This window comes from Euprymna scolopes, chromosome 18 (genome assembly GCF_053919585.1).
Source record: "Euprymna scolopes isolate OS-2025 chromosome 18, ASM5391958v1, whole genome shotgun sequence".
Taxonomy (NCBI): Eukaryota; Metazoa; Mollusca; class Cephalopoda; order Sepiida; family Sepiolidae; genus Euprymna; species Euprymna scolopes.
In genome coordinates this window covers 33232641-33257884 of record NC_136499.1, presented here as the reverse complement: position 1 = coordinate 33257884, position 25244 = coordinate 33232641, and the positions used below count along the sequence as shown (strand labels likewise).

Genomic DNA, 25244 nt, shown 5'->3' with positions numbered 1-25244 from the left:
TCATACCTAAATGTCATTAAGCCAATTTTTCCCCCATAGTTGCATTTTGTATAATCCTGGCCCTTCTCTTCTGGCGAGAAGCATGTAGCTTCGAAATGCCATGACCTAAAGAGTTTTTTTTTGTTAATTTTCCCCTTAACTTTTCCTTATTGTTCTGATGATCTAATAAAGTTATATTTCACTTTCATTCCCCATCTTTCATTTAATATTATGTATATAATCTTTTTTGTGTGTGTATTGCTATTCATGTTAAAAACCTTATGGGTTGTGGAATTGCATTCATCTGTAAAAGCTCTAGCTAATTTGCATATTCTTTTAAACATTCATTTTAATTAATTCCCTATTAGTTTTTTTCGGTTTTCTTATGGGATTATCATCTTTAGTTAACTATTACGTGTAATTATATTCATGCAGATATTCTACTTCATTTATACTTGCATAATATTTACGTAAAAAGTTTATAGTAAACACAAAATTGTTTCCATATATATTTATGTATACTTATATATTTTTGTTTAATCTATCTATTTATCTATCTATCTATAAAAGTGAAAGTGTCTGTTTGTCTGTGTATCTGTGTGTCTGTGCGTGTATATTGCCCTACGCAATAACTCTGTCAATTTTAAGTCTACAGACTGGAAATTTGATATACAGGATACTGAGATTTGGGAAAATCCATATGATCGGTTTTCGGCCTAAAATTTGGTGGTTAAGGGGTCACAGTTCAACGATTTGACCTTTGAGAACTCTACCAAACTCCTCATACAATTTTGGGTCTAAACACTTGAAATTTTAGATATAGATTCCTTGGACATGAATCTAACTTAGTTTGAGCCCTAAACAATGAATTTTAAGGGGTCATAAAAGAGGTCAAAGTTAAAAAAATTGACCTTTTTTTTTTTTTTTTTTGCTCAGCATACACCTCCAAACATCCGGGCAACGCCGGGCACCCATGCTAGTATATCTATAAAAGTGAAAGTGTCTGTCTGTGTGTGTGCGGGTACATTTGCCTATGCAATAACTTTGTCAATTTTAAATCTACAGACTCGAAATTTGATATACAGGGTACTGAGATTTGAGAAAATCTTTGTGTAATTCGTTTTCAGCTAGAAATTTTACTATTAAGGGGTCAAAGTTCAACGATTTGACCTTTGAGAACTCTACCAAACTCCTCCGACAATTTTGGGTTAAACACTTAAAATTTTACATATAGGTTCCTTGGACATGGATCTAACTTAATAACTTGATTTGAGCCCAAAACAATAAATGTTAAGGGCTCATAAAAAGGGTCAAAGTTAAAAAAATTACTCAGGCACTTTCCGGTCTAAACATTTGAAATTTTACATAAAGGGTATTCAGAGATAGGGCAAGCTTTTTAATCGGTTTGGGTCGAAAATATTTAGTTACCAATATATAAATGTATGTATGTATGTATGTTTGCATGTCTGCCAAAAACTTTCGACAGAGGCGACGGATTTTTACAAGACGAGTATCCTTTTGAAGTTCGACCTTTCAGACGACAACTATCGAAAAATTGGCTAAAAACATTAATATCTTCACCATCAACTGGGTACTTTTCTACAGGAGGGGGGGGGGGTCACTTTTTTTGCCAATATTTTTGAAAGTCATCCTCTCCTTTTTATTGTCTAGCCTTAATTAAAACATACGTCACTTCCGATTTGGCGGTGGTCGTAACGACAAAGATGTCAGGTTTTTTTCCCTGTTCTTTTCATCCTTCGCAGTACGGGCTCGAGCTTGCCTTTCTACTACCACTTTTTATTTGTTGAACACACACCTCCAAACACCCGGGCAACGCCAGGCTGGAATGCTAGTATATTATAAATACATAATATATATATATATGATAAACATATATATTATACATATATGATATATATATTATATATATATGTGTATATATGTGTATATATATATATATATATATGTATATATATATATATAATAATAATTATATATATATATAAATTATTTATACAAATATTGATAGCTACATATGTGCATACGCGTTTCTGTAAACACTCGCGTTGAGGGATTACGTCTTCAGACCAAGAATTATCGTCGATAACTGATATTTCAAACAAAAACATTTTCTTATTTCGTTTACAAAGTTAGAATGTAACATGGGTGGGGTTATGAGCGGGGAGAGGATAAGAGAGGTCTTTGAAGATAATAAACATCTTTTTTATTTTCCTTTTTTTTATATTCCCTTTTTAAGTTTATCTATCTCATCTTTTGGTTTTTACGGCATAAGGTACTTGAGAAGTTAGTATTTTTGTCTTGCGGTCAGTAAATTAAAAACATTCCTTATGGCTATTGAGTACTGACCGGTGTCTTTCAATCCACACACACACACACACACACACACTAGAAGCAAACATACGCTTATACCTATACTCAGGAGTGGATATACACTGTTCGCTGTATTTTACTCACACACACGCACTGAAAACAGACAATAACTATAACAACACACAAGAATAAAATTAAAATTAAAATAAATTCAATAAATAAATAAAATAAAATAAAATAAAAATAAATAAACAAATAAACAAATAAAAAACAAAAATAAGCATAAAACCCCAGAAGTTATCAACCTATTCATGCATACATATATATGAATACACGTATAAACACCCACACTTTTATAAACCCGTGTATATATACACACATATACACATATACACATACATAGATACATAATGCTCACATACAGTTATAACATGTTTATATTTATACTCATATATGCAGTTATATCAATGCACGGACCCTCAAACACATACATTCATGCACACACCTGGATATCATATATTATGACTGTTATTATACCAAAACTAATAATATTAATCCCACTAACAATCCTAATAATAATAATTTCTATAATATTGATAATATTAATAACACCAACAATATCAATAATAATAACAATAATAAGACTGTCGATTGGGAACTTTAAAAACCTGTGGACCCTAATCGGATACACGTCTCAATAATATATATATATATATATATATATATATATATATATATATATATATATATATATATATATATATATATATATATATATATATATGCACGTGTTACCAGTGTACGCACAATATATACACACACAATCAGACTATCCACAGGTGCAGACACACATCCCCATCCATACATGGCTGTTTCATATAAAAGAGTTACCACACTACGGAAGTTAAAAGGCACCTTATTATTAAAAAAGGCTTTTGTATTTGTGCATGTATTGCTGTATTTTATGCGTTGTCAGTAAGCGGGTATCTATGTGTCCATGTGTGTATATATATGTAAGTATATACGTGAGTCTATATTGATATCTATATGTATATGTGTCTCGTATATATCTGTGGAGATTTGGTGACATGTATGGATGGGGATGTGTGTCTGCACCTGCGGATAGTCTGACTGTGTGTTTATATATTGTGTGTATGCTGGTATGCGTGTACATGTATACGTATATATATGTATGTATATATATATATATATATATATATATATATATATATATATATATATATATATATATATATATTTATGTATGTATATATTTTATTGAGACGTATATCCGGTTAGGGTCCACAGGTTTTTAAAGTTCCCAATCGACAGTCTTATTATTGTTATTATTATTGATATTGTTGGTGTTATTAATATTATCAATATTATAGAAATTATTATTATTATTATTAGGATGGTTAGTGGGATTAATATTATTAGTTTTGGTATAATAAAGAAGTCATAATATATATTATATCATGACTTGTGCATGGATGTATGTGTTTGAGGGTCCGTGCATTGATATAACTGCATATATGAGTATAAATATAAACATGTTATAACTGTATGTGAGCATTATGTATCTATGTATGTGTATATGGGTATATATACACGGGTGTATCAAAGTGTAGGTGTTTATACATGTATTTATATATATGTATGCATGAATAGGTTGATAATTTCTGGGGTTTTATGTTTATTTTTATATTTTTATTTTCTATTTTTATTTGTTTATTTGTTTATTTGTTTTTATTTTATTTTTATTTTATTTTATTTATCTAATTTATTTTAATTTTATTCTTACGTGTCGTAATAGTTATTGTCTGTTTTCAGTGCGTGTGTGTGTGAGTAAAATACAGCGAACAGTGTATATCCACTCCTGAGTATAGGTATAAGCGTATGTTTGCTTCTAGTGTATGTGTGTGTGTGTGTGGATTGAAAGACACCGGTCAGTACTCAATAGCCATAAGGAATGTTTTTAATTTACTGACCGCAAGACAAAAATACTAACTTCTCAAGTACCTTATGCCGTAAAAACCAAAAGATGGGATAGATAAACTTAAAAAGGGAATATAAAAAAAAGGGGAATAAAAAAGATGTTTATTATCTTCAAAGACCTCTCTTATCCTCTCCCCGCTCATAACCCCACCCATGTTACATTCTAACTTTGTAAACGAAATAAGAAAATGTTTTTGTTTAAAATATCAGTCCCCGACGATAATTCTTGGCCTGAAGACGTAATCTCCCAACGCGGGTGATTACTGAAACATTTATGCACATATTTAGCAATCAATGTTTGTATAAATAAATTTAATATACCTGCTCTGTTCACTCATTGAGCACTCTTTGGTAGACACATGTTGTTTCATTGAATGTACTTCTAGGAAACTAAACTCTACTGGCTAAATATATATATATATATATATATATATATTATAAATATATGATATATATATATAATATAAATATATGATATGTATATATATAGTATATATAATATATATATTATAAATATATGATATATATATAATATATATATTATATGTATAATATATATAATATATATATTTTATATATGTGATATATATATATTATATATATGTGATATATATAATATATATATATTATAAATATATGATATATATATATATTTTATATATGTGATATATATATATTATATATATGTGATATATATATAATATATATATATTATAAATATGTGATATATATATAATATATATAATATATATATATTATAAATATATGATATATATATAATATATATATATTATAAATATATGATATATATATAATATATATATATTATAAATATATGATATATATATAATATATATATATTATAAATATATGATATATATATAATATATATATATTATAAATATATGATATATATATAATATATATATATTATAAATATATGATATATATATAATATATATATATTATAAATATATGATATATATATAATATATATATATTATAAATATATGATATATATATAATATATATATATTATAAATATATGATATATATATAATATATATATATTATAAATATATGATATATATATAATATATATATATTATAAATATATGATATATATAATATATATATATTATAAATATATGATATATATATAATATATATATATTATAAATATATGATATATATAATATATATATATTATAAATATATGATATATATATAATATATATATATTATAAATATATGATATATATATAATATATATATATTATAAATATATGATATATATATAATATATATATATTATAAATATATGATATATATAATATATATATATATTATAAATATATGATATATATATAATATATATATATTATAAATATATGATATATATATAATATATATATATTATAAATATATGATATATATATATAATATATATATATTATAAATATATGATATATATATAATATATATATATTATAAATATATGATATATATATAATATATATATATTATAAATATATGATATATATATAATATATATATATTATAAATATATGATATATATAATATATATATATATTATAAATATATGATATATATATAATATATATATATTATAAATATATGATATATATAATATATATATATTATAAATATATGATATATATATAACATATATATATATATTATAAATATATGATATATATATAATATATATATATTATAAATATATGATATATATATAATATATATATATTATAAATATATGATATATATATAATATATATTATAAATATATGATATATATAATATACATATATATTATAAATATATGATATATATATAATATATATTATAAATATATGATATATATATATATAATATATATATATTATAAATATATGATATATATATATAATATATATATATATTATAAATATATGATATATATATATAATATATATATATATTATAAATATATGATATATATATATAATATACATATATATTATAAATATATGATATATATAATATACATATATATTATAAATATATGATATATATAATATACATATATATTATAAATATATGATATATATATATATAATATATATATATTATAAATATATGATAAATATATATAATATATATATATATATTATAAATATATGATAAATATATATAATATATATAATATATATTATATATAATATTATAAATATATGATAGATATATATAATATATATATATTATAAATATATGATAAATATATATAATGTATAATATATAATGTATATATATTATAAATATATGATATATATATATATATATCTTTATATATATATAAATATATGATATATATATATATCTTTATATATATATATATATATAAATATATGATATATATATATATCTTTATATATATATATATATAAATATATGATATATATATATCTTTATATATATATATATATATAAATATATGATATATATATATATCTTTATATATATATATATATATATATATAAATATATGATATATATATATATCTTTATATATATATATATATATATATATAAATATATGATATATATATATATCTTTATATATATATATATATATATATATATATATATATATATATATATATATATATATATTATAAATGTATAATATATCTATATACAGTAAAACTCCTTTAATTTGGACTTCCTCTCATTTGGACTTCTTCTAAACCTGGACTTTCTCTAAACTTGAACTGTCTTGTCAATTATATTGTATTAGCATATTTGATGCAGAGTTGCAATAAAACTGTTTGCATGGTTTAGTCACATATTACGCAGAAATGTTAATATTGGTTCTATGTAATTAATGTAGATTAGCTATTGATAATTAATTTACACTAATTTTTTTTCAGATTGCTATATTTAAAATAGTGTAAAACAACCCATCACAATGGCTTCCAACTCTAAAAGAACACAAGTGACACTGACTTTACTCGAAAAACGTCAAATTATAGAAAAATTAGATGCTGGAGTTAAAAATAGCGTTATATTGACAGATTATAAGCTTGGAAGAAGTACACTGTTTTACATCAAAAAGAAAAAGGAGGAAATATTGAAGGCTGCTCCTTTCTCTCCAAATAAAAGACATGTCAAAAGAAGGACTCTTCGCAGACCAAAGCAAGTTGAATTCGATCGAATATTGCATGAGTGGTTTGTAGCAAAACGGAATGAAGGTGTAGCAATATCTGGGTCGATATTAATTGCTAAAGCAAAATCTCTTAAGGAAGAGTTAAATATCGCAGAAGATATGAAATTCAGTGAAGGCTGGCTTAGGAGCTTTAAGAGTAGACATGGTATAAGACAATTTACAATGTCAGGCAAACAACGGTCTGCTGATACACATGCAGCATCAAATTATTGTGACAAATTCAAGACGATAATTGTCGATTATGGTTTAATAGCAGAGGATGTTTACAACGCTGATGAAAGTGGCGTAAATTAGAAGTGCTTACCTACAAAAACATTAGTCGGATCCAGGGAGCAGAAAATAAAAGGATTCAAATTAAATAAAGAAAGACTAACAGTGATGGTATACGCTAATGCTTCTGGAACTCATAAACTTAAGCTTCTTGTCATCGGCAAATCAAACTCTCGCCGGGCATTGAAAGGAGTTTCACCTTTGCCAGTATCCTATTATTCTTCACGAAATGGATGGATGAATCAACAGTTGCTTAAAAAATGGTTTTTGCAAGAATTTGTGCCAGTTGTCCAGAGGCGTTTTCTTGAATTAGGTAAACCTGATTCAAAGGGCTTGCTTCTGTTGGACAATTGTAGAGCACATCCTCCTGAGTCAGAACTAGTGTCATCTTGCAGGAATATTTTTGTGTGCTACTTACCACCTAATGTGACTTCTCTCATACAACCTATGGATCAAGGGATTATTTGGAATTTAAAATGTTTCTACAGAAATGATTTCATGATGAATATGATAAATAGTACCGTGAATATAAGCGATTTTCAGCGCCATTTTACTATCAAAGATGCCATATTTTCTCTCGCAAGTGCATGGAATCAAGTTCGAGCAAGCACATTAACAGAAGCATGGGGTAAATTATGCCCAGCACCAAAGGCTTCTGAACTGAAAGAATCAGAGAATACATCTGGTCTAGAAAAATTCTTGAAACGAAACGGTTATCGACCAACCATGCTGTTCTTAAATCACTTAATGCAAATGATGTTGAAATGTGGGTGCAACAAGATGAGGAAACTACTGATCAATATCCTGAAGGCAGTAATGGTGATGAAAATAGCGACAGCTCCCATTCTCTTGACAATAATGTAAATAACCAAGAACACTCTGATGAAGTAATATCGTGGGAAAATGCAGAAAAGTCTATGGAGACGGTTATAAAATTTCTAGAAAAAAGTCCTTACTTTAGTGACAACTATGTTTTACAAGCAATGTCATTCCGAAGAATCATAAAGAGGCTACAGAATCAAGAAATTGTAGATTTTCGTGATCGCTTACGGAATACAATGGCAGCGCCCGAGAGCTCAATCCATGAAAATAGAAACTACAATGAGACTCATTCAATGAATAACTAAAAAAAACTGTATTTTACATAAATGTATGATTTCTGTAGATGATAACTTAGCTAATAAATACCTAACAAGTAAGAGTAGATTTAATTTATTTTCAATGTTTTTGTTCCTGGTAATAATATTTAACAATTCTTACTTGCAATATATCGTAAACTCACCTTAATATATACTTTAAGTGTCATATAGCAATGAATTTCATTTACTATTTCTTAATTCTTAGAAAATTAAAGTTAACTGCAGCACATTCTTTTATCACGAAACTTGAACAGCATCCTCTAATTTGAACGAAGCAGATATTCAAATTATAGGAGTTATACTGCATCTATAAAAGTGAAAGTGTCTGTCTGTGTCTGTGTACATTTCCCTACACAATAACTCTGTCGACTTTCAGTCTACAGACTCGAAATTTGATGTACAGGGTATGGAGATTTGGGAAAATCTTTGTAATCGGTTTTCGGCCAGAAATTTAGTAGAGTTTTCAAATGTCAAATCGCTAAACTTTGACCCCTTAACAGCAAGATTTCTAGCCGAAAACCAATTCAAAAGATTTTCCCAAATGTCGTATGTCATATTTCGAGTTTGTAGACTGAAAATTGACAGTTATTTGGTAGGAAAATGTGCACAGACAGACACATACATTTTCACTTTTAAAGATATATAGATTTCAAATGTTTGGATCTAAAATTGGCTTAATAGTTTGCTAGAGATTGCAAAAGTCAAATTTTTTGAACTTTGACCCCTTGTATGTAAAACTAGCATTTAAACCCGGCATTACCCGGGTGTTTGGAGGTGTGTGTTGAGCAAAAACAAAAAAGTGGTAGTAGGAAGGCACGCTTGAACCCATACTGCAAAGGAGGAAAAGAACGTGAAAAAAACGTGACATCTTTGCTGTTACGACCACCGCCAAACCGGAAGTGACGTAGGTTTAAATTAAGGCTAGACAATCGAAAAGAGGGGATGACTTTCAAAAATATCGGCGAAAAAAGCAACCCCTCCCTGTAGTTGAGGGTAAGGGTATTTGTCGACTGAAAGGTCGAGCTTCCAAACGATACTGATTTTGTGAAAATCCGTCGTCTCTGTCGAAAGTTTTAGGCAGACATGCAAACATACATACATGGATTTATATATTTGTAGCTCAACTTTTCGATCCAAACCGATGAAAAAGCTTGCCCTATCTCTGAATACTCTTTATGTAAAATTTCAAATGTTTACACCAGAAATTGTCTTTAGTAATTTGGTAGAGACCGCAGAGGTCAAATTTTTTTTACTTTGCCCCCTATTATGACCCCTTAACATTTATTGTTTTATGCTCAACTCAAGTTATTAAGTTAGATCCATGTCCAAGGAACCTATATCTAAAATTTCAAGTGTTTAGACCCAAAATTGTCGGAGGAGTTTGGTAGAGTTCTCAAAGGTCAAATCGTTGAATTTTGACACCTTAACAGCTAAATTTCTGGCCGAAAACCAATTACAAAGATTTTCCCAAATCTCAATACCATGTATATCAAATTTCGAGTCTGTAGACTGAAATTGACAGAATTATTGTGTAGGGAAATGTACACAGACAGACAGACACTTTCACTTTTATAGATATGTAGATATATTGCTAGAATAATATTCAAGTTGAAAACAGTAGTTCGAATAATGCAAATAACACAAATTATAATTCCTCCATACAAAAAATTCCAAAACTATTTATCTCAATATTAATCTTATCGATCAAATTTGCAAATGGAGACTTGGTCTGCTTTTACCTGCGGAAGATGTGAAAATTGTCCCCAAACCATTTTTCAACCAATCACAAAAAAAAAAAATAGCTGATAAAAAAAAAGTTCCTGAAAGAAAACATTTTTTTTTTTTTTGCAAAAAAAGAAACAAATAATAATTGAGCAAAAAAATAAAAAAAGAAGTAGCAATTTTCTATTTTGAATAAGAATTGATTTCCCTATAGTCATCAGGACATTTTTACGCGTTGTAATTGAAAATGAAATTACTGTTATCAGGGAAAAACAGAATCCTATCAGCTTTGCTTCCACTTTAATTATTTCATTGCAGACAAACAGAAAGGTAATAATTATTAAATTGCACTCAAAAAAAAAAAAATCATGTTTAGCTACAAGCGGTACGGCATTCAGAACTACTTAAGCAGTTACTAAAAACATACATTATATTGTCTTTTTCATGTTGAAATATTCTGATTGAATAAATAGTCTTTACAATACTGTCATCTGGTATGCCAACACCAATGTTAGTGTCTTTCCAACAAGGTTTCAAAAATGAACTATTAAAAAAAAAAAAATGCAATGAATCGAACAAAAAATCATTGTCAAGTAAATCAAACAACCAAGAACAAAACAAAACACTATTTTATTTTTACTTGAGAGTCACTACTTATCAAGGCCCAAAGACCACTTGAGGATAAAGGTTAATGAATGTAATATGGTAGTGTAGTAATCGTTAATAGTGTAAATTGGATAGAATTCGATTATTTATCGGAACGGCTCAACAAGAACTTGCTAACATTGGGTTTGAAGGCTGCCATGTTGTATTCAACTGGGAGGCAGGCTAGCAGAACAGTGTTTCAAAGGTGGGCACTTCTGGGAAAGAAGCTTTGTTCATGGAATCTGCATTTAGATTTAGGCACAGATAGAAAGTAGGGAAATCATATATAGTGGTTTTAGCTAGTTGAGTGTTTTTTGTGAAAATTTGGCAAGGAGGGATCATAGATTGGAGCTCAGTCGAGCACTTGCCATGAAAATTGTGACAGAGCAGAGACAGGCTCGCAATGACTCTTTTGTAGGAAAGAGGTTACAGGGAAGAGAAAAGGGCATAACCTATTAGGTTTTGAAGGTGGTTTTGAACTTTATCATCTTATTTCATAATAATAATAATTAGCAAGACCTGTGGAAATTCCACAGCGGCATCTTTCATATGTAATATATTGCTGCTGGGCATTTTGTGTTCATTCAGTGTGAATGAAGACACCATCATATTATTGTAGCCCTTTTGTTAAAATTGTAAAAGTATTTATCTCAGTAATCTGGTTAATGTAGTGTCAGAATATATCTGGTTATTACAGTTTATCTCCAATATCCTTATAAGAGTCTGTGACATATTTCCATTGTATGGACGCCCGGCACGAAGTAAACCCCACAATATGATTATGCCATCTTTAGACAGAACAGATACTACCTTTGGATCCTAGCCAGAAGATCAAGAAAGTGTATTTTAGTTTCACGTACAACCCAAAAGCAACATCATTTTTTTTTTTTTTCTACGTTGCATCTTTGGTGATCGGGAGATCCTATTTATTAAAAAGGAGGATAGAAGCTGATAACATGCTACGAGCATTAAATTAGCATCTCTATATACTAACTTAATGTTTGTAATGTTATCACCATCTATCCTCCTTTTTAATAAATAGGATCTCCCGATCAAATAATTTATAATCTGGAAACTGTGACATACATAGGTACGTACGTTAATGGTACTACAGTATTAATATATAGATAACTTGTATGATCTAGCAAAAGACCCATACAAAATTTCAGACAGATCAGGCCAATAGTTTCCGGAAAAAAAAGTGGAATTGACAGACAGATTGTCAGAATTTTATCTTGCTTCCAGATAAATTCGATGCTAAAGTAACTAACCTGAAAAAAAAAAAAAAACAGCATGAAACAAAAGAGGGGGAGGGGGTAAAGAAAATATAAAGGTCTTGCTTTGAAACAAAGAAAAGATTTTATTCACAATAAAATTAATTGCAAATTCTTCCCTTTGTGGGCATTAAACTTATGAAACGCCAAGTAACATATGAAAAAAATAACACTGGTTCTTATGAAGATGTTGTATCCATTAACGAATACAATAATAAGATTCAAAATCGTATCTCCTAATCACACTCGCATATAAAATAAATTTTAGGAGCATACTCACAAATTGAAAGCCAGTCAGGCACGTGCCTTTTTCCTTTTTTTTTTCGTTTAAAGTTCTTTTAGAATTTTCTCTCCCGCCATGTTTGCGTGCAAACCGTAGACACGCAGATGGATTTCAGAAGCAAGACCGTGTCGCTTGTCCGGGGGTTTCTTTACCGGGTTTTCTTCTTTGTAGGAGGTTCCAAAATTCCTTGTCACATAAAATATTTTCTTTAAAATAATTTCACTCCTTCTAAAATACGTACAAAACTGTAGTCACGTAGGTAGTTTTCAGAAGTATGTCTCATCACATATCTGGGTATTCTTGCCGGGCCTTCTTCTTTGAAGGAGGCTCGTCAAAATTCCATTCTCAGCGCCGGGCAATGAAAAAAACGTCCAATCTCCACATCAGCGGAATTTCAAAAGAGGGCGAAATATGCGCTGGGCTCGTGACGGCATCACGGAGCTAGCATTTTCTTTTTCTCAAATTAAAGGGAGTTTCGTACAAATCCAAAGTATACGAAATTAAAAATCATAAAGGATACGAAATACAGAAAATCATATATAAGAACCAGATAAAAAATAATAAATGTAAACGGGGGGGGGATGCACCATTATTGGTACAAAAAAAATTCCAACAAGATAGACTAAGAGAAATCTGATATAGCAATGGATACGGTTCAAAGAAGAGTCTCCAATCTAATAGGTCCTGCTTTGTCAACTAAGCTCCAGCCCCTGTCCCATCGCTGCAATGTTGCATCCCTATGGCTGTTTTACAAGTATTTTAATATAATGCACTTTGATCAAATATGGTAACTTTTCTTTCCTTTAAGAAATTACTTGTAACAAAGAAAATTTTCTATTCAATTTCAGACTAAATAAAGTCATTGTTCATGTTGGTTCTAACAATTTGCGTGACAGTATGGAATTGGTAAGTTTGACTTCTTCATTTCTTTTTATCCTGTAAAAAGTTGGCCTAATTTTGTCTTTGTATTTGGGGGGGGGGGGTCAAGAAAGATTCAAAATATTCAAAGAATTATTTTTTGTTTCCTGTTTTTTTTCTTTTTTTTTTACTATATTCTTTCAGTTGTTTGTTGAGGGTCGAGTTTACAGCAGCTATGCTTCTTCCTTTTTTAAAAAATTTTTTTTTTTTATCATTTTGTTCTAACTGAGGATATGCATCCCACCGGATGGCAGACATTCATCTGCTATCTCATGCATTCCAACCGAGAGGCTTTTTTTTTTAAAAATTCCAAAAGTGCGATTGCTTGAGTCTCTCCTGCATTTAGTTCACCGAGTATATTTACCAAGTAGTTTTGGAAATTCTTTTTCATGAGTCTGGTTTCTCCTATAATTACTGGAACGATGGAGATCTTTCTAAGATTCCAATGTTAATTGAATGCTCCCTAGCTCAGTTTTTCTGAGGATGCAGATGAATGATATGGCTATGGTTCGGTGAATTTGTGATGTGTATTTTGATGGCAGAGTTAGTCCCGACTTCTTGTGATTTGACACTGAAGTTGCTAGACTGAAATCAGCTTTACTGTGCAACTGCTTGCGGGGATATAGACATGTCGAATGAAGCTCTGGTTATAATAAACAGATGTGTGCATATCTCGATTGAAGGTAAACAAAGCAAAGGTTGAGAAAGAGAAATGGCCGCATCAAAACCAATATAAATGATTGTGCTGCTGTATCTGATGTGGAACCGACATCTGATGAGGAAGAAATATGTTAAACAGAAATAAATGTTAAGTTTATTTTTGGCAGCCTTTTTTTATTTTGCCCTTTAATCTTCACATCCAATGAGCCATGTTTCTGATAAAGGGAGAAGAATTGCTGTTTTCTTGTTCAGAATCCATGCACCTATTATTGGCTAGTTTTTTTGTTTTTTTTAACTTGAAGTGGTACTTATTTTTTAGCTTCTTAGATGAAGTGGCTTCATGCCTTGCCTGGAACGATTTCCATAAAAAACGTTGTCTTCATACCACAGATTTTCTCTTTAGTATAATCAAAGAAACTCAGAAGGATCCCAATGTTACAAGTCACCTAGAATACGCTTCTTAGCAATAAACTGTTCAATTCCATCCAAATGTATCTTACTCATTCTTGGCTGCTTCTCAGGATTCACACTGTTGAAAGATCCTGCTTGATGTTGGACAGTCTCGCAACTGCAATCAAGTTGATGGAATTCCTTTTACACAAATGAAAACTGCTAGACTTTGGAACTCCCTTCCGGGATTCTGCTTTCCCAATTGTACTGACATGCGGAAGTTCAAGTGTAATATGAACAGACATCTTGCTACTCAACTCCCTTCATTATGTCCCTGCAACTTATGTCTCCGATAGTAACCCCCTACTTCAAAGTGGCACTGTGCCTTGTTTGGGGTGAAAATTGAATAAAAAAAAATCAATACGTCCTTACAGAAGAATCGAAGCTATATTTGACCATGTTCATCTTTGGCTACAAAGCATAAAAGATGAAGGAAGCATAAAAGGATGGAGGAAGCACAAAGCATAAAGGATGGAGGAAGAACTACAAAAAAGACAGAAAGAAAAATTTGACTAAAAACCCGACGGCTCATCAGAACATCTCAAACAATATGATGGTTCGCTTGCATAGATTGGAGCTCAGTCGAATACTTATAATAAAAGTATCAATTGAGCAGAGACAGACTCGCAGTGTCTCTTCTGTGAAAGCAGGGAGGCGAAAAAAGGTCAGCTCCCACTAAATTTTGAAGACGGTTTTGTATCCTATGTAGGATTATCTTTAATATAACATATACCAAAACAATCCCCAAACTATTCCTGAACTGAAGAAAACCATCAAAGTCAAAATCAAGACCAAGAGAGGAGTATGTCAGAGTTATTTACAACTTGTCATGTCTTATCTACGTGTTTGACATCAGATGAACAAAGACATTGTTCAGCATGTTCCAAAGCAAGAGGAGGAGGAGGAGGGTACAGACAGGGGGAGGGGGGTGACTATTAAAGAGATCAAAGAGAGGGGCTAAATACTTCGAATGGCGGATCGGTCCTTAATGAGAGGAGAACTAGCTATTTCTATGTTTTTTATAAGGGAATCACCGCTTATCAAGGCGCAAAAGCCACTTGAAGATAAGGGTTAACGAGTATAAAGTGGTCACTGAGACAACAGCTTAGTGATCGTTGGTAGTGAAAGTTGGATAGAATTTGATTATTTAAGGGGACAAGACATCAAAAACTTGTTTATATTGGACTTGAATATTGTAGTCAGCTGGAAAGCATACCAGCAAAACCGAGTTCCACAGGCAGGCAGTTCTAGGAAAGAAACTTTATTCATAGAATCTGTGTTCAGATTTAGAGCTAGAGGGTAGGGGAAATTGTTGGTAGTGGTTGTAGTAGATGTGCTTTTTGTGAAAGTTTGGTGTGGTGGGGAGGCATAGATTGAAGCTCAGACAAGCACTTGCCATGAAAATAATGATAGAGAAGAAACAGACTCGCAACATCTCTTCTGTGCAAAAGAGGTTGCAGGAAGGAGAAAAACGCATCACTCACCAGGCTTGGAAGCCGGTTCTGAACTTTGTTAAGGCAGGATAAGGTGCTCTAAGCAACTCCTGCCCAGATGTGACAACAGTACTCCATTTTAGGGCGTATTTTGCTTTTATACAGGTAGAGGATTGCTTCAAGAGTGAGATACATTCTGGAGCAATAGAATGATGCAACCATTTATCCAGTGACCTTGGCAATAGATTTGATATAAGTCTTCCATTTCAGGTCAGGAATGAAAGTAAGTCCCAGAAACTTGATACAGCAGGATGCTTCTTTGAGACAGAAGCCAAGATCACCAACGTTCTGATCCCCACTTGAGGCTAAGTGGGGATCAGAACGTTGATGGTGAAAAGATAGGAGCTTGGTTTTGGATGCATTAACATTAACCAACCACCTTTTGCCTCATTGCACACTGTGCTCAAGGTTGGAGGAAAGAGACTCAGACAGATCTTGGTCATTGGTGGTTTTTTAGGTGTTACCATAGATGGTAGTGTCATCTGCGTATATGTTGACAAATGAACTCAGAATGTGATTTGGGAGGTCATAGATGAAGATAAGGAAGAGATTTAGGCCCAGGATGGATCCTTGGAGTACACTGGCATTCATACTTTGATCTATGGACTTCTGCCCATCAACGATTACCTATCGGAGAGAAGGGAAAGGGTTTTAGAGCAATACCAACAATACTTTATTATAGATAGGAAGCAAATTGTGTTTTTCAGACATTTTTTTACATATATCGTTAGTAATCGTAAGCTGCAGTTCAGAGTTTCGTTTTAAAATAGTTGGCAAAATATTTGTTTTTACATGTATAGTGGCATCATAATCTAGGCTTCTAAGTTTTTAGGGACATTATACATAATGGCACCATAATCTTTGAAGTGTTTAGAGACTTTATGTGTAGAATCCTCATAATTTTCAGTGTTTAGGTCTTTTATATGTAGGAAGCACAATAATCTTCTATATGATTAGGTTCTTCATATATAAGGTATTAAAGAATAGCCGCCTGTTCTTGTGAGTAAATGAGATGGGATAGCCAAGGATTTGAACTTGCGAAGCTAGGATTGGAATTGAGTATTCCGATCATAAGTTAAAATAAATACAGAATGTTATTGAAAATGGAATGTAGAATTACCATTGTTTAGTTCACATAAAATAGTTAGATATTTGTTTATTGTAAAAGTAATGTGATGATGTAATTTTGTTTCTGTTAAAGAAATGAAATTAAAATAAGGAATTTAAAAGCGTACAATGGAAAATATTAAACATATTTATAAAGTGGGTTAGGAAAATTAGATTAGAGGAAGCATGTCCTGCCACGAGTATGATATGCACGTGTTGGGCATGTAATGACGTCATGAGTTCTCAATATAGAGAACTTTAGGTGGTCAGTCAGTCAGGGGAGGAAGATAGAAGTAAGTGAGTCAGAGACAGAGCTGACATGGAACCTTGGAAGCGGAGGGGAGAGGAAAGAATCATGTAGAGATTTGAATTCCTTGATGCAAAGCCATTGACTAGTCGAAAATGGAATAAACAAGCAACTTCATCTTTTTGTATCTGCGTCTTCGTGTTATGTTATTCAACAGAAAAGGTATTGTGAATTTATATGATAAGAACTTTGTGAAAATCATCATCTCAAAAATAGGTTAAGAAATATATGTGTCAATGTTATAGAAACACTCCCGTTCACAGAACTGTCAAACAGTATAAATATCAAACCCACTATCTCTCGGTCTATCTATCTATATATCAAATCTCTCATTGTGTATTACATGCCGTCGGCTTTCCTGTATTAACATGTACCCTGTCTCATTATATATACAGAACTGTCTCTCTCTTTATCTATACGCGATATATCTGCATACAACATGAACACTCTAAGACTCTCTCTAATATGAACAACAAATACATACGTCATCTCTTCTAAAATATAACCACTACATAACATAAGGGACACTGCATTATTCTAGGTTTTTAAGGCCTTTATATGTAGAGGGCACCATATTCTCCTAAGTGTTTAAGGCATTTATATGTAGGGGGAGGGGCTCTATATTCTCCTAAGTGCTTAGGGTTCTAATGAGTAGGATTTTTACATTCATTCTTCTTAGACATTCTAGTTTACTCGGTAATCTGTCAAATTGTACTAATCATTTTTTGTTGCATAATTATTGCTTTTTCGGTAATTTACTTTTCAAACATTTTCTATTCTTTAGGCTAAACATGCGGAACTCGTCAAGGCTGATGCAATTTCCTGTATGTGTCCTTCATTCTATAAACCCCGAAATGAAGGTTAGTCACATTCCAGGCTCAAATAAATGTCAATTATTTTCTTAAAATGAAACATCATTGTATGAATCAACATGATATTTGCAGGTAAAAAGTACAATTTTATACCAATGGGCCTTTTTTTTTTTTTTTTTTTTAAATAAATATTTTCTATTCATTTATTTATTGCGGACTATTATCCTCATCTTTTTTTTAGTTGTTTCATGACGTTTCGGCCAACTATTCCTCTGGCCTTCGTCAGGTAGTAATCGCGACGGGATAGAAACTCCGAATCCTCTAACTGCATTCTCAGCAATTACTGCCATCTCAATAATGAATTCCGGTTATTTGATATATATAAAATATTTTCTACTCTATAATAAAACCAATGTGTATTTTTTTTGTATGAAAAAATTGCAGTCATTTGTATTTTTGTCTAAAAATGGATGATCATCTTATGATAAATGTATATGATCGCAGAAAATATAAAATAGCGATTTAATTTAATAAAAAGAGATATTAGAGCATCAATTAAAAAAAAAAATCATAAAAAAGCAATTTTACTGGAAATTTAGGTTTAGGGTTTGTTAAGTATGTATTATTTTAAATCAAGTAAAATAAATTGCTGTGCGTTTTAGGTTTCTCGGCTCCACCCCTTCTCAAACATTTTTTTTTTTTTTGACACATATGAAGGAGACCTTTTAGACTGTGGCAATTTTTATTTTGTTTGGCGAACGAGATTTCTGCTTTATTTGAAAATACATTACAAATAGTTATAATGAAAAAATTGTTTTAATAACGTGGCTAATACATAATATTCTCCCCTGAATTGTTTTAAATGCTTCTAGACCGAGATAATTAATTTCCAAAATATTATCTGTAAAATTGTAAAATATCTGGAATAGAGAAAATAATAATCATTAAGGATATAAGGACAAAGGACAAAGATTTTCAACTCTTCAATGACTTTTTGGACACTATATATATATATATATATATATATATATATATATATATATATATATATATATATATATATATATAGTCTAAATAATAAAGTAGCATTATATATATATATATATATATATATAATGTATATATATATATATATATATATAATGCTACTTTATTTGCTGTCACCTATATATCCCTTTCACTCCATCCTTAATTCGCCCATATTAAGTATCTATCTCGCTATATACCCTTATATAACCATTAATAACTACATAATTTTCTTTCAGAGACTCATCCATCTTTTATCATATATATATTTTTCATATGTGAATTATGTATTTTTTTTTTTTTACATATGTCTAAATTTATGCTTCCCACCAATATTGTAAACGTACATATTACTATACCCATTCCACCGCCCCAACCTCATCTTAGTACTTTTCCTCCCCTTTAGTATATGCTTCAATTTTTGTATAACTAAATTTTAACTATATATAATTTAGATGAAGAAAAGAGCCTTGGATCCGATGACGTTTTGCAAATGACCATATATCGCTTTTTTTACCCCTTTATTATATATCTGTATATGCATAAATGTGCATTCTTTTGTATGCATACTTTGTTTGTATCTATTTGTATATATATATATATATATATATATATATATATATATATATATATATATATATATATATATATATATCGTATGTACCTCTCTTAATATTCTCTTACTATTCTGATATGATTTTCAAATCCATGGACTAAACCCAGCACCACCCAACTCCAATAAAATTTTAAAAAACAACGATATTATAAACTTTAATTAATAACTAGTATAATAAATACTTTACATAACACATAATAATGTGATAGAATTAACACCTTTTATAACTCATTATAATGATAATACTAATAATTGCTCATTATTAATAACTAGCGGGGGTACCCGGCGTTGCCCGAGTGTTTGTTTCCGGGACGGGGGGGGAGTTTTAAAAAATGTTATGGTAGGTAAGTAGGAAGGATAAAACCCGGAGTCATGAGTAAAAGTAGGAAAATAAAGTGTGAAAAAAAAGAAAAAAAAAAAAACATTTGCAACGTTAACAGTTCGGCCACCAAGAAAAGTCCATTCCAGTTGTTTAGGAAAAAAAAAAAAAAAAAACGACTACGGTAGGTCGGCGCGAACGTGAAAATATAATGTGAATTGTCCAGCACGCTAACCACTACGCCACAGAGCACTGCAGCTTAGTTTAGTGATTTTAAATAACTTCACATGAAAGAACTACGAAGCCAAACAGGTGTTCTCTTCTCAACTGTTCCTTGTGAACGATCCCCAAACGGTGTTAAGTGGTGGCAGGGGGAGGAGGAATTTATTAGAGAGAAAATATTTTACCACTTCCATTGATCTTAACCGATTTTGGCCGTGACTTCTCAGCAGAAAAAGTATAGAAATCTAAGATTATCGAGGAATTTGAGAAATAATAAGCGTATAACACACCTCAGATATTGTTCTGCCGTTTGTGCATATTATATTTGCATGAAATATCTTGATTTTTAATCCTATTAAGGTCAAAATCCGACGGGAAAAAATGAGTTCATTTTATTTATATAGAGATATGCGTATATTTTCGTATTTACATATCCATATAGATCTGTATTCTTTTTAATGTACCCGATTAAATCTTAAATTCGCTTAATAATTTCTTAATAATTCCATAATGGTTTTTAATCGCAAATTTTAATTTAAATATAATCTATTTTAGTTTTAATATTCTAATACTATTTACTTAAATATGCACTTATGTCTGTATAATAGTATGTCTGTACGTTTGTTTATTTTTGTAGATGTCTGTCTGTGCATATTTATTGTGTGTATATGTGGGTGTATATGTATATGTAAATGTATATGTTGATATATATATATATATATATATATATATATATATATATATATATATATATATATATGATTGTTTGTGTATCTATACATAAAGTTGTGTATTTGTGTGTACGTATTTTCTTATATATGTGTGTGTGTCGCTGGGCACATGTATGTATGTATATGTATATTTTGTATGTATGTATGTATATGGATGTATGTCTCGGTATGAATATGTCTGCATTAGTCTATCACCCCACCCCAACTTATAACGACACGTAACTGTTGATATCAACAAATACATTTGCAATCTTCTTTTCCTGACATGTTAAAAATCACTGTATAAACAGAACCACCCTTACCTACTTTCCTATACAATTTACAGTTCCAGTAAAATTATGACCCACTTTAATCATTTCAGATTTATATCCAGTTGTTAAACTAATTTTGAATAATCTGCCAATAGGTTGTAATGCGATCTTTCCATTTTTTTATCCTTTTTATCCTCTTTTTTAGAGAGCTCGTAACTTTTTATGATCTTTTTATATTTTTTTTGAAGAGCTCCATTTTTTTTCCTTTTTCAACTTCTTTCTAATTTTTTTCATTTTTCTTTGTGGTGTCGAGAGGTTCCAGGTCGCCTAAGGAGGTCTCATTGACTGAAACAGATGTCTATTTGTAACGACCATATGTAACTGTTTACAAATAATATATATATATATATATATATATATTATTTGTAAACAGTTACATATGGTCGTTACAAATATATATATACATATATATATATATTCGTTACAAATATATATATATATATATATATATATATATATATATATATATATATATATATATATATATATATAGTCTTTAAGCTTTTTTTAACCTTGAAAACTGTATAAAAAAAAATTTTAATTTAATTTTTAGTCCTTCGTTGGAAAATTATTTTGTCAGTAAGTCATTTAATCCCCTCCGAAATTAACTTGCTTTCTCGAACTTACAATAGTTTAAGTTTTCAGGGATCATCAGTTGTTTATCATAAAACACTGTTTTGGGGATGTAAAAGCAACGTAGTATATTAAATCATGGCTCCCCAGTAATGTTGATCAAACACCATCTCCACAAGAACAAAAAATGTTCCGGATATTAGATCTAGTTTTGTTTTGGCTCCAGATTAATTAGGCTAACCTATTCATGTTATCAAAAAAAATTTCTGATAGATAGATATAAGGTTTAGGTTGACATTATCTTGGAACATTTTCAACCTTTAAAACTATATATAAAAAAAAATTTAACTCCAAGTTGGAAAACTATTTTGCTTGTAAGTCAATTCATTTCTTCCAATCATTGTATTAGTTTGCTTTCAAAAATTTATGCTAGTTCTAATATTATTTTAACTATCATCAGTTTTTATCAGAGAAAAAAATGTTTTGGGGATTTAAAACAAAGCAGTATTTTATCTCATGGCTCCCCAACAGTGGTGATCAAACAACACCTCCCTTCAAATTTGAAAGCAAAAATATTCCGGATATAGGATCTAGTTAATTGGTTCAGAATAATTATTTTGCTAACCTATTCCTTTTATTAAAAAAAAAGTCTTCTTTACTTGTGTCCAAGAAAAAGAGTTTTATATACGTTTTTATGCATAAATCCAGATACATATTGGTCGTCAGAGCTGAGTAGTAGGCTGCTTAAGGCAAGGTAATGATCAGTTGCTGATGAATAGCATCGGTAAAATGGCATCAGAAAAGAGAAGTTGGAAGTCACTCACAAAATGTCTAAACTCAGCATGAGACACATAGATAAGAACAAAATAATAAGACATCAGCAAACAAGTTATGTTTTTTGTTCAGTAATTTTTTATGACTTTTTTCTTTCCATTTCAGAATGTCTGGTTGACTATTTATCAAACGTTGCTGCCTCTGCACCATCGTTACCCTTCTATTACTACAGTATTCCATCTATGACGAATGTTCTTTGTAAGTAACTAATTGGTGCAACAACATTTTCCTTTTTTGTTTACACAAACTATAATATCACAGACACGACATCGTATTAGGACACAAAATTGTATCAGACACAAAATTGCAGCTGACATGAAAATGCATCGAACACGAAAATGTATTGGACATGGAATTGCACTAAACATAAAATTGTATTGAACAAGAAATAGCATCAGACACAAAATTGCATTGAACACAAAATTGCATTGAACACAAAATTGCATCGAACACAAAATTGCATTGGACACAAAATTGCATTGGACACAAAATTGTATTGGCTATGAAATTGCATTGGACACAGAATTGCATCAGACACAAAATTGCATTGGACACAAAATTGCATTGGACACAGAATTGCATTGGACACAGAATTGCATTGGACACAAAATTGCATTGGACACAGAATTGCATTGGACACAGAATTGCATTGGACACAAAATTGCATTGAACACAAAGTTGCATTGGGCATGAAAATGCATCGACTCTGAATTACATTAAACACATGATTGCATCAGACACAAAATTATCCTGGACATGAAACTGTTCACTTTTTCTTGGAAACTACTGAGCCGATTTGACTGAAATTTTGTATGGACCTTTGTCATGATAAGGTGCAGCAAACTTAGTATTATGGTATCTGTTTGATGCACAGTTGAGTATCAATAGAGATTAGTTTACACAATACCACATTTACCTGGAAGTTTGGCATAAAGCACTCATTCTAAGTCAACATGCTACAACGTCTAGTAAAACATGTTATCTTAAAAAAATATTCTAAAAAATTAAAAAAGATTGTCATTTTTTTTTTTTTTTTTTTTTTTTTTTACTATTAGTCACTTGATTTTATTTATGTTTATTTATTCTGGAATTTATTTGGATCTCTGTATGAAAGTTAGTCAAAACCAAACAAGAAATGGAATTGTATTCATATTTTTTCTAATACATATTCTTTGGTTTTTTTTTTGTTTTTTTTTTTTGCAGTAGACGAGGTCAAAATTTTGCAGTTAGGAATGTTGAAGATTCCTACCCTGCATGGACTGAAAGATTTTTCTGGCTGTCTAACACGATCCCTCATCTGTGCACACCTTGACCGGCGGCATCTACAGGTTATTATTGAAACGCTAGGGGTAAATATACATTAAAAATGTCATATTTGTAATAATCGATATTTGGTTTAACCATCACATTTGTCACCTAACAAAAATTAAAATCATGATATGATACTACTAAGCCTTATATCTACAATCCTTATTCTAATTTTGATAAAAATCCATTGCATGCTTTTTTTTTTATTTTCGAAAATATCTAAAATTTAAGGCTCACGTTTAAAGGATCTTAGAAAAAATTGAACTGTGGAGAACCTTGCTTAATAGGTGTTCAATAACTATTGATTAAAGTTAATACAAATCTGAATTTTCAAATGAGAAGTTATGTCCATATTCATCGCCTCCTTTCAGTCTTAAAAGACAATGGATACCTCCTGTAAGGGTAGCTGTACATGTTACTGTGAGGCAAGGGTTGTGTAATCCTCAACCACACATCCCCTGAATCAGCACTGTCTGAGTCCAGTGGTAAGGAGAAATGCTAGATGACTGGAAACAATGCCGAGATAAGCGGAGAGCACATACAGCACCTGGAATTCCCAAATAATCATCCATTTTAGTAACAACAACCGATTTGTCAACATGATTATGACATATTATGTCCATATTATACTTCTTAAAACTTCTTAAGCCCATTAAACTACTTCAAAGAAACTGAAATATGGGGAAT

The 25244-nt window shown here is 30.1% G+C and overlaps 1 protein-coding gene across 11 annotated transcripts in view; it reads left to right on the top strand.

The window, feature by feature from the left end:
* The window catches only part of LOC145297580 (N-acetylneuraminate lyase-like), a 218266-nt gene that overhangs the window by 145587 nt on the left and 47435 nt on the right, over nucleotides 1–25244 (top strand). For all 11 annotated transcript variants that reach the window (XM_080143607.1, XM_080143610.1, XM_080143609.1 and 8 more), the window contains 4 exons: nucleotides 13719–13776; nucleotides 18590–18665; nucleotides 23355–23447; nucleotides 24453–24598. In XM_080143607.1, coding sequence (XP_079999733.1) covers nucleotides 13719–13776; nucleotides 18590–18665; nucleotides 23355–23447; nucleotides 24453–24598 — 373 coding nt within the window. The remainder of the gene's footprint in view (nucleotides 1–13718; nucleotides 13777–18589; nucleotides 18666–23354; nucleotides 23448–24452; nucleotides 24599–25244) is intronic.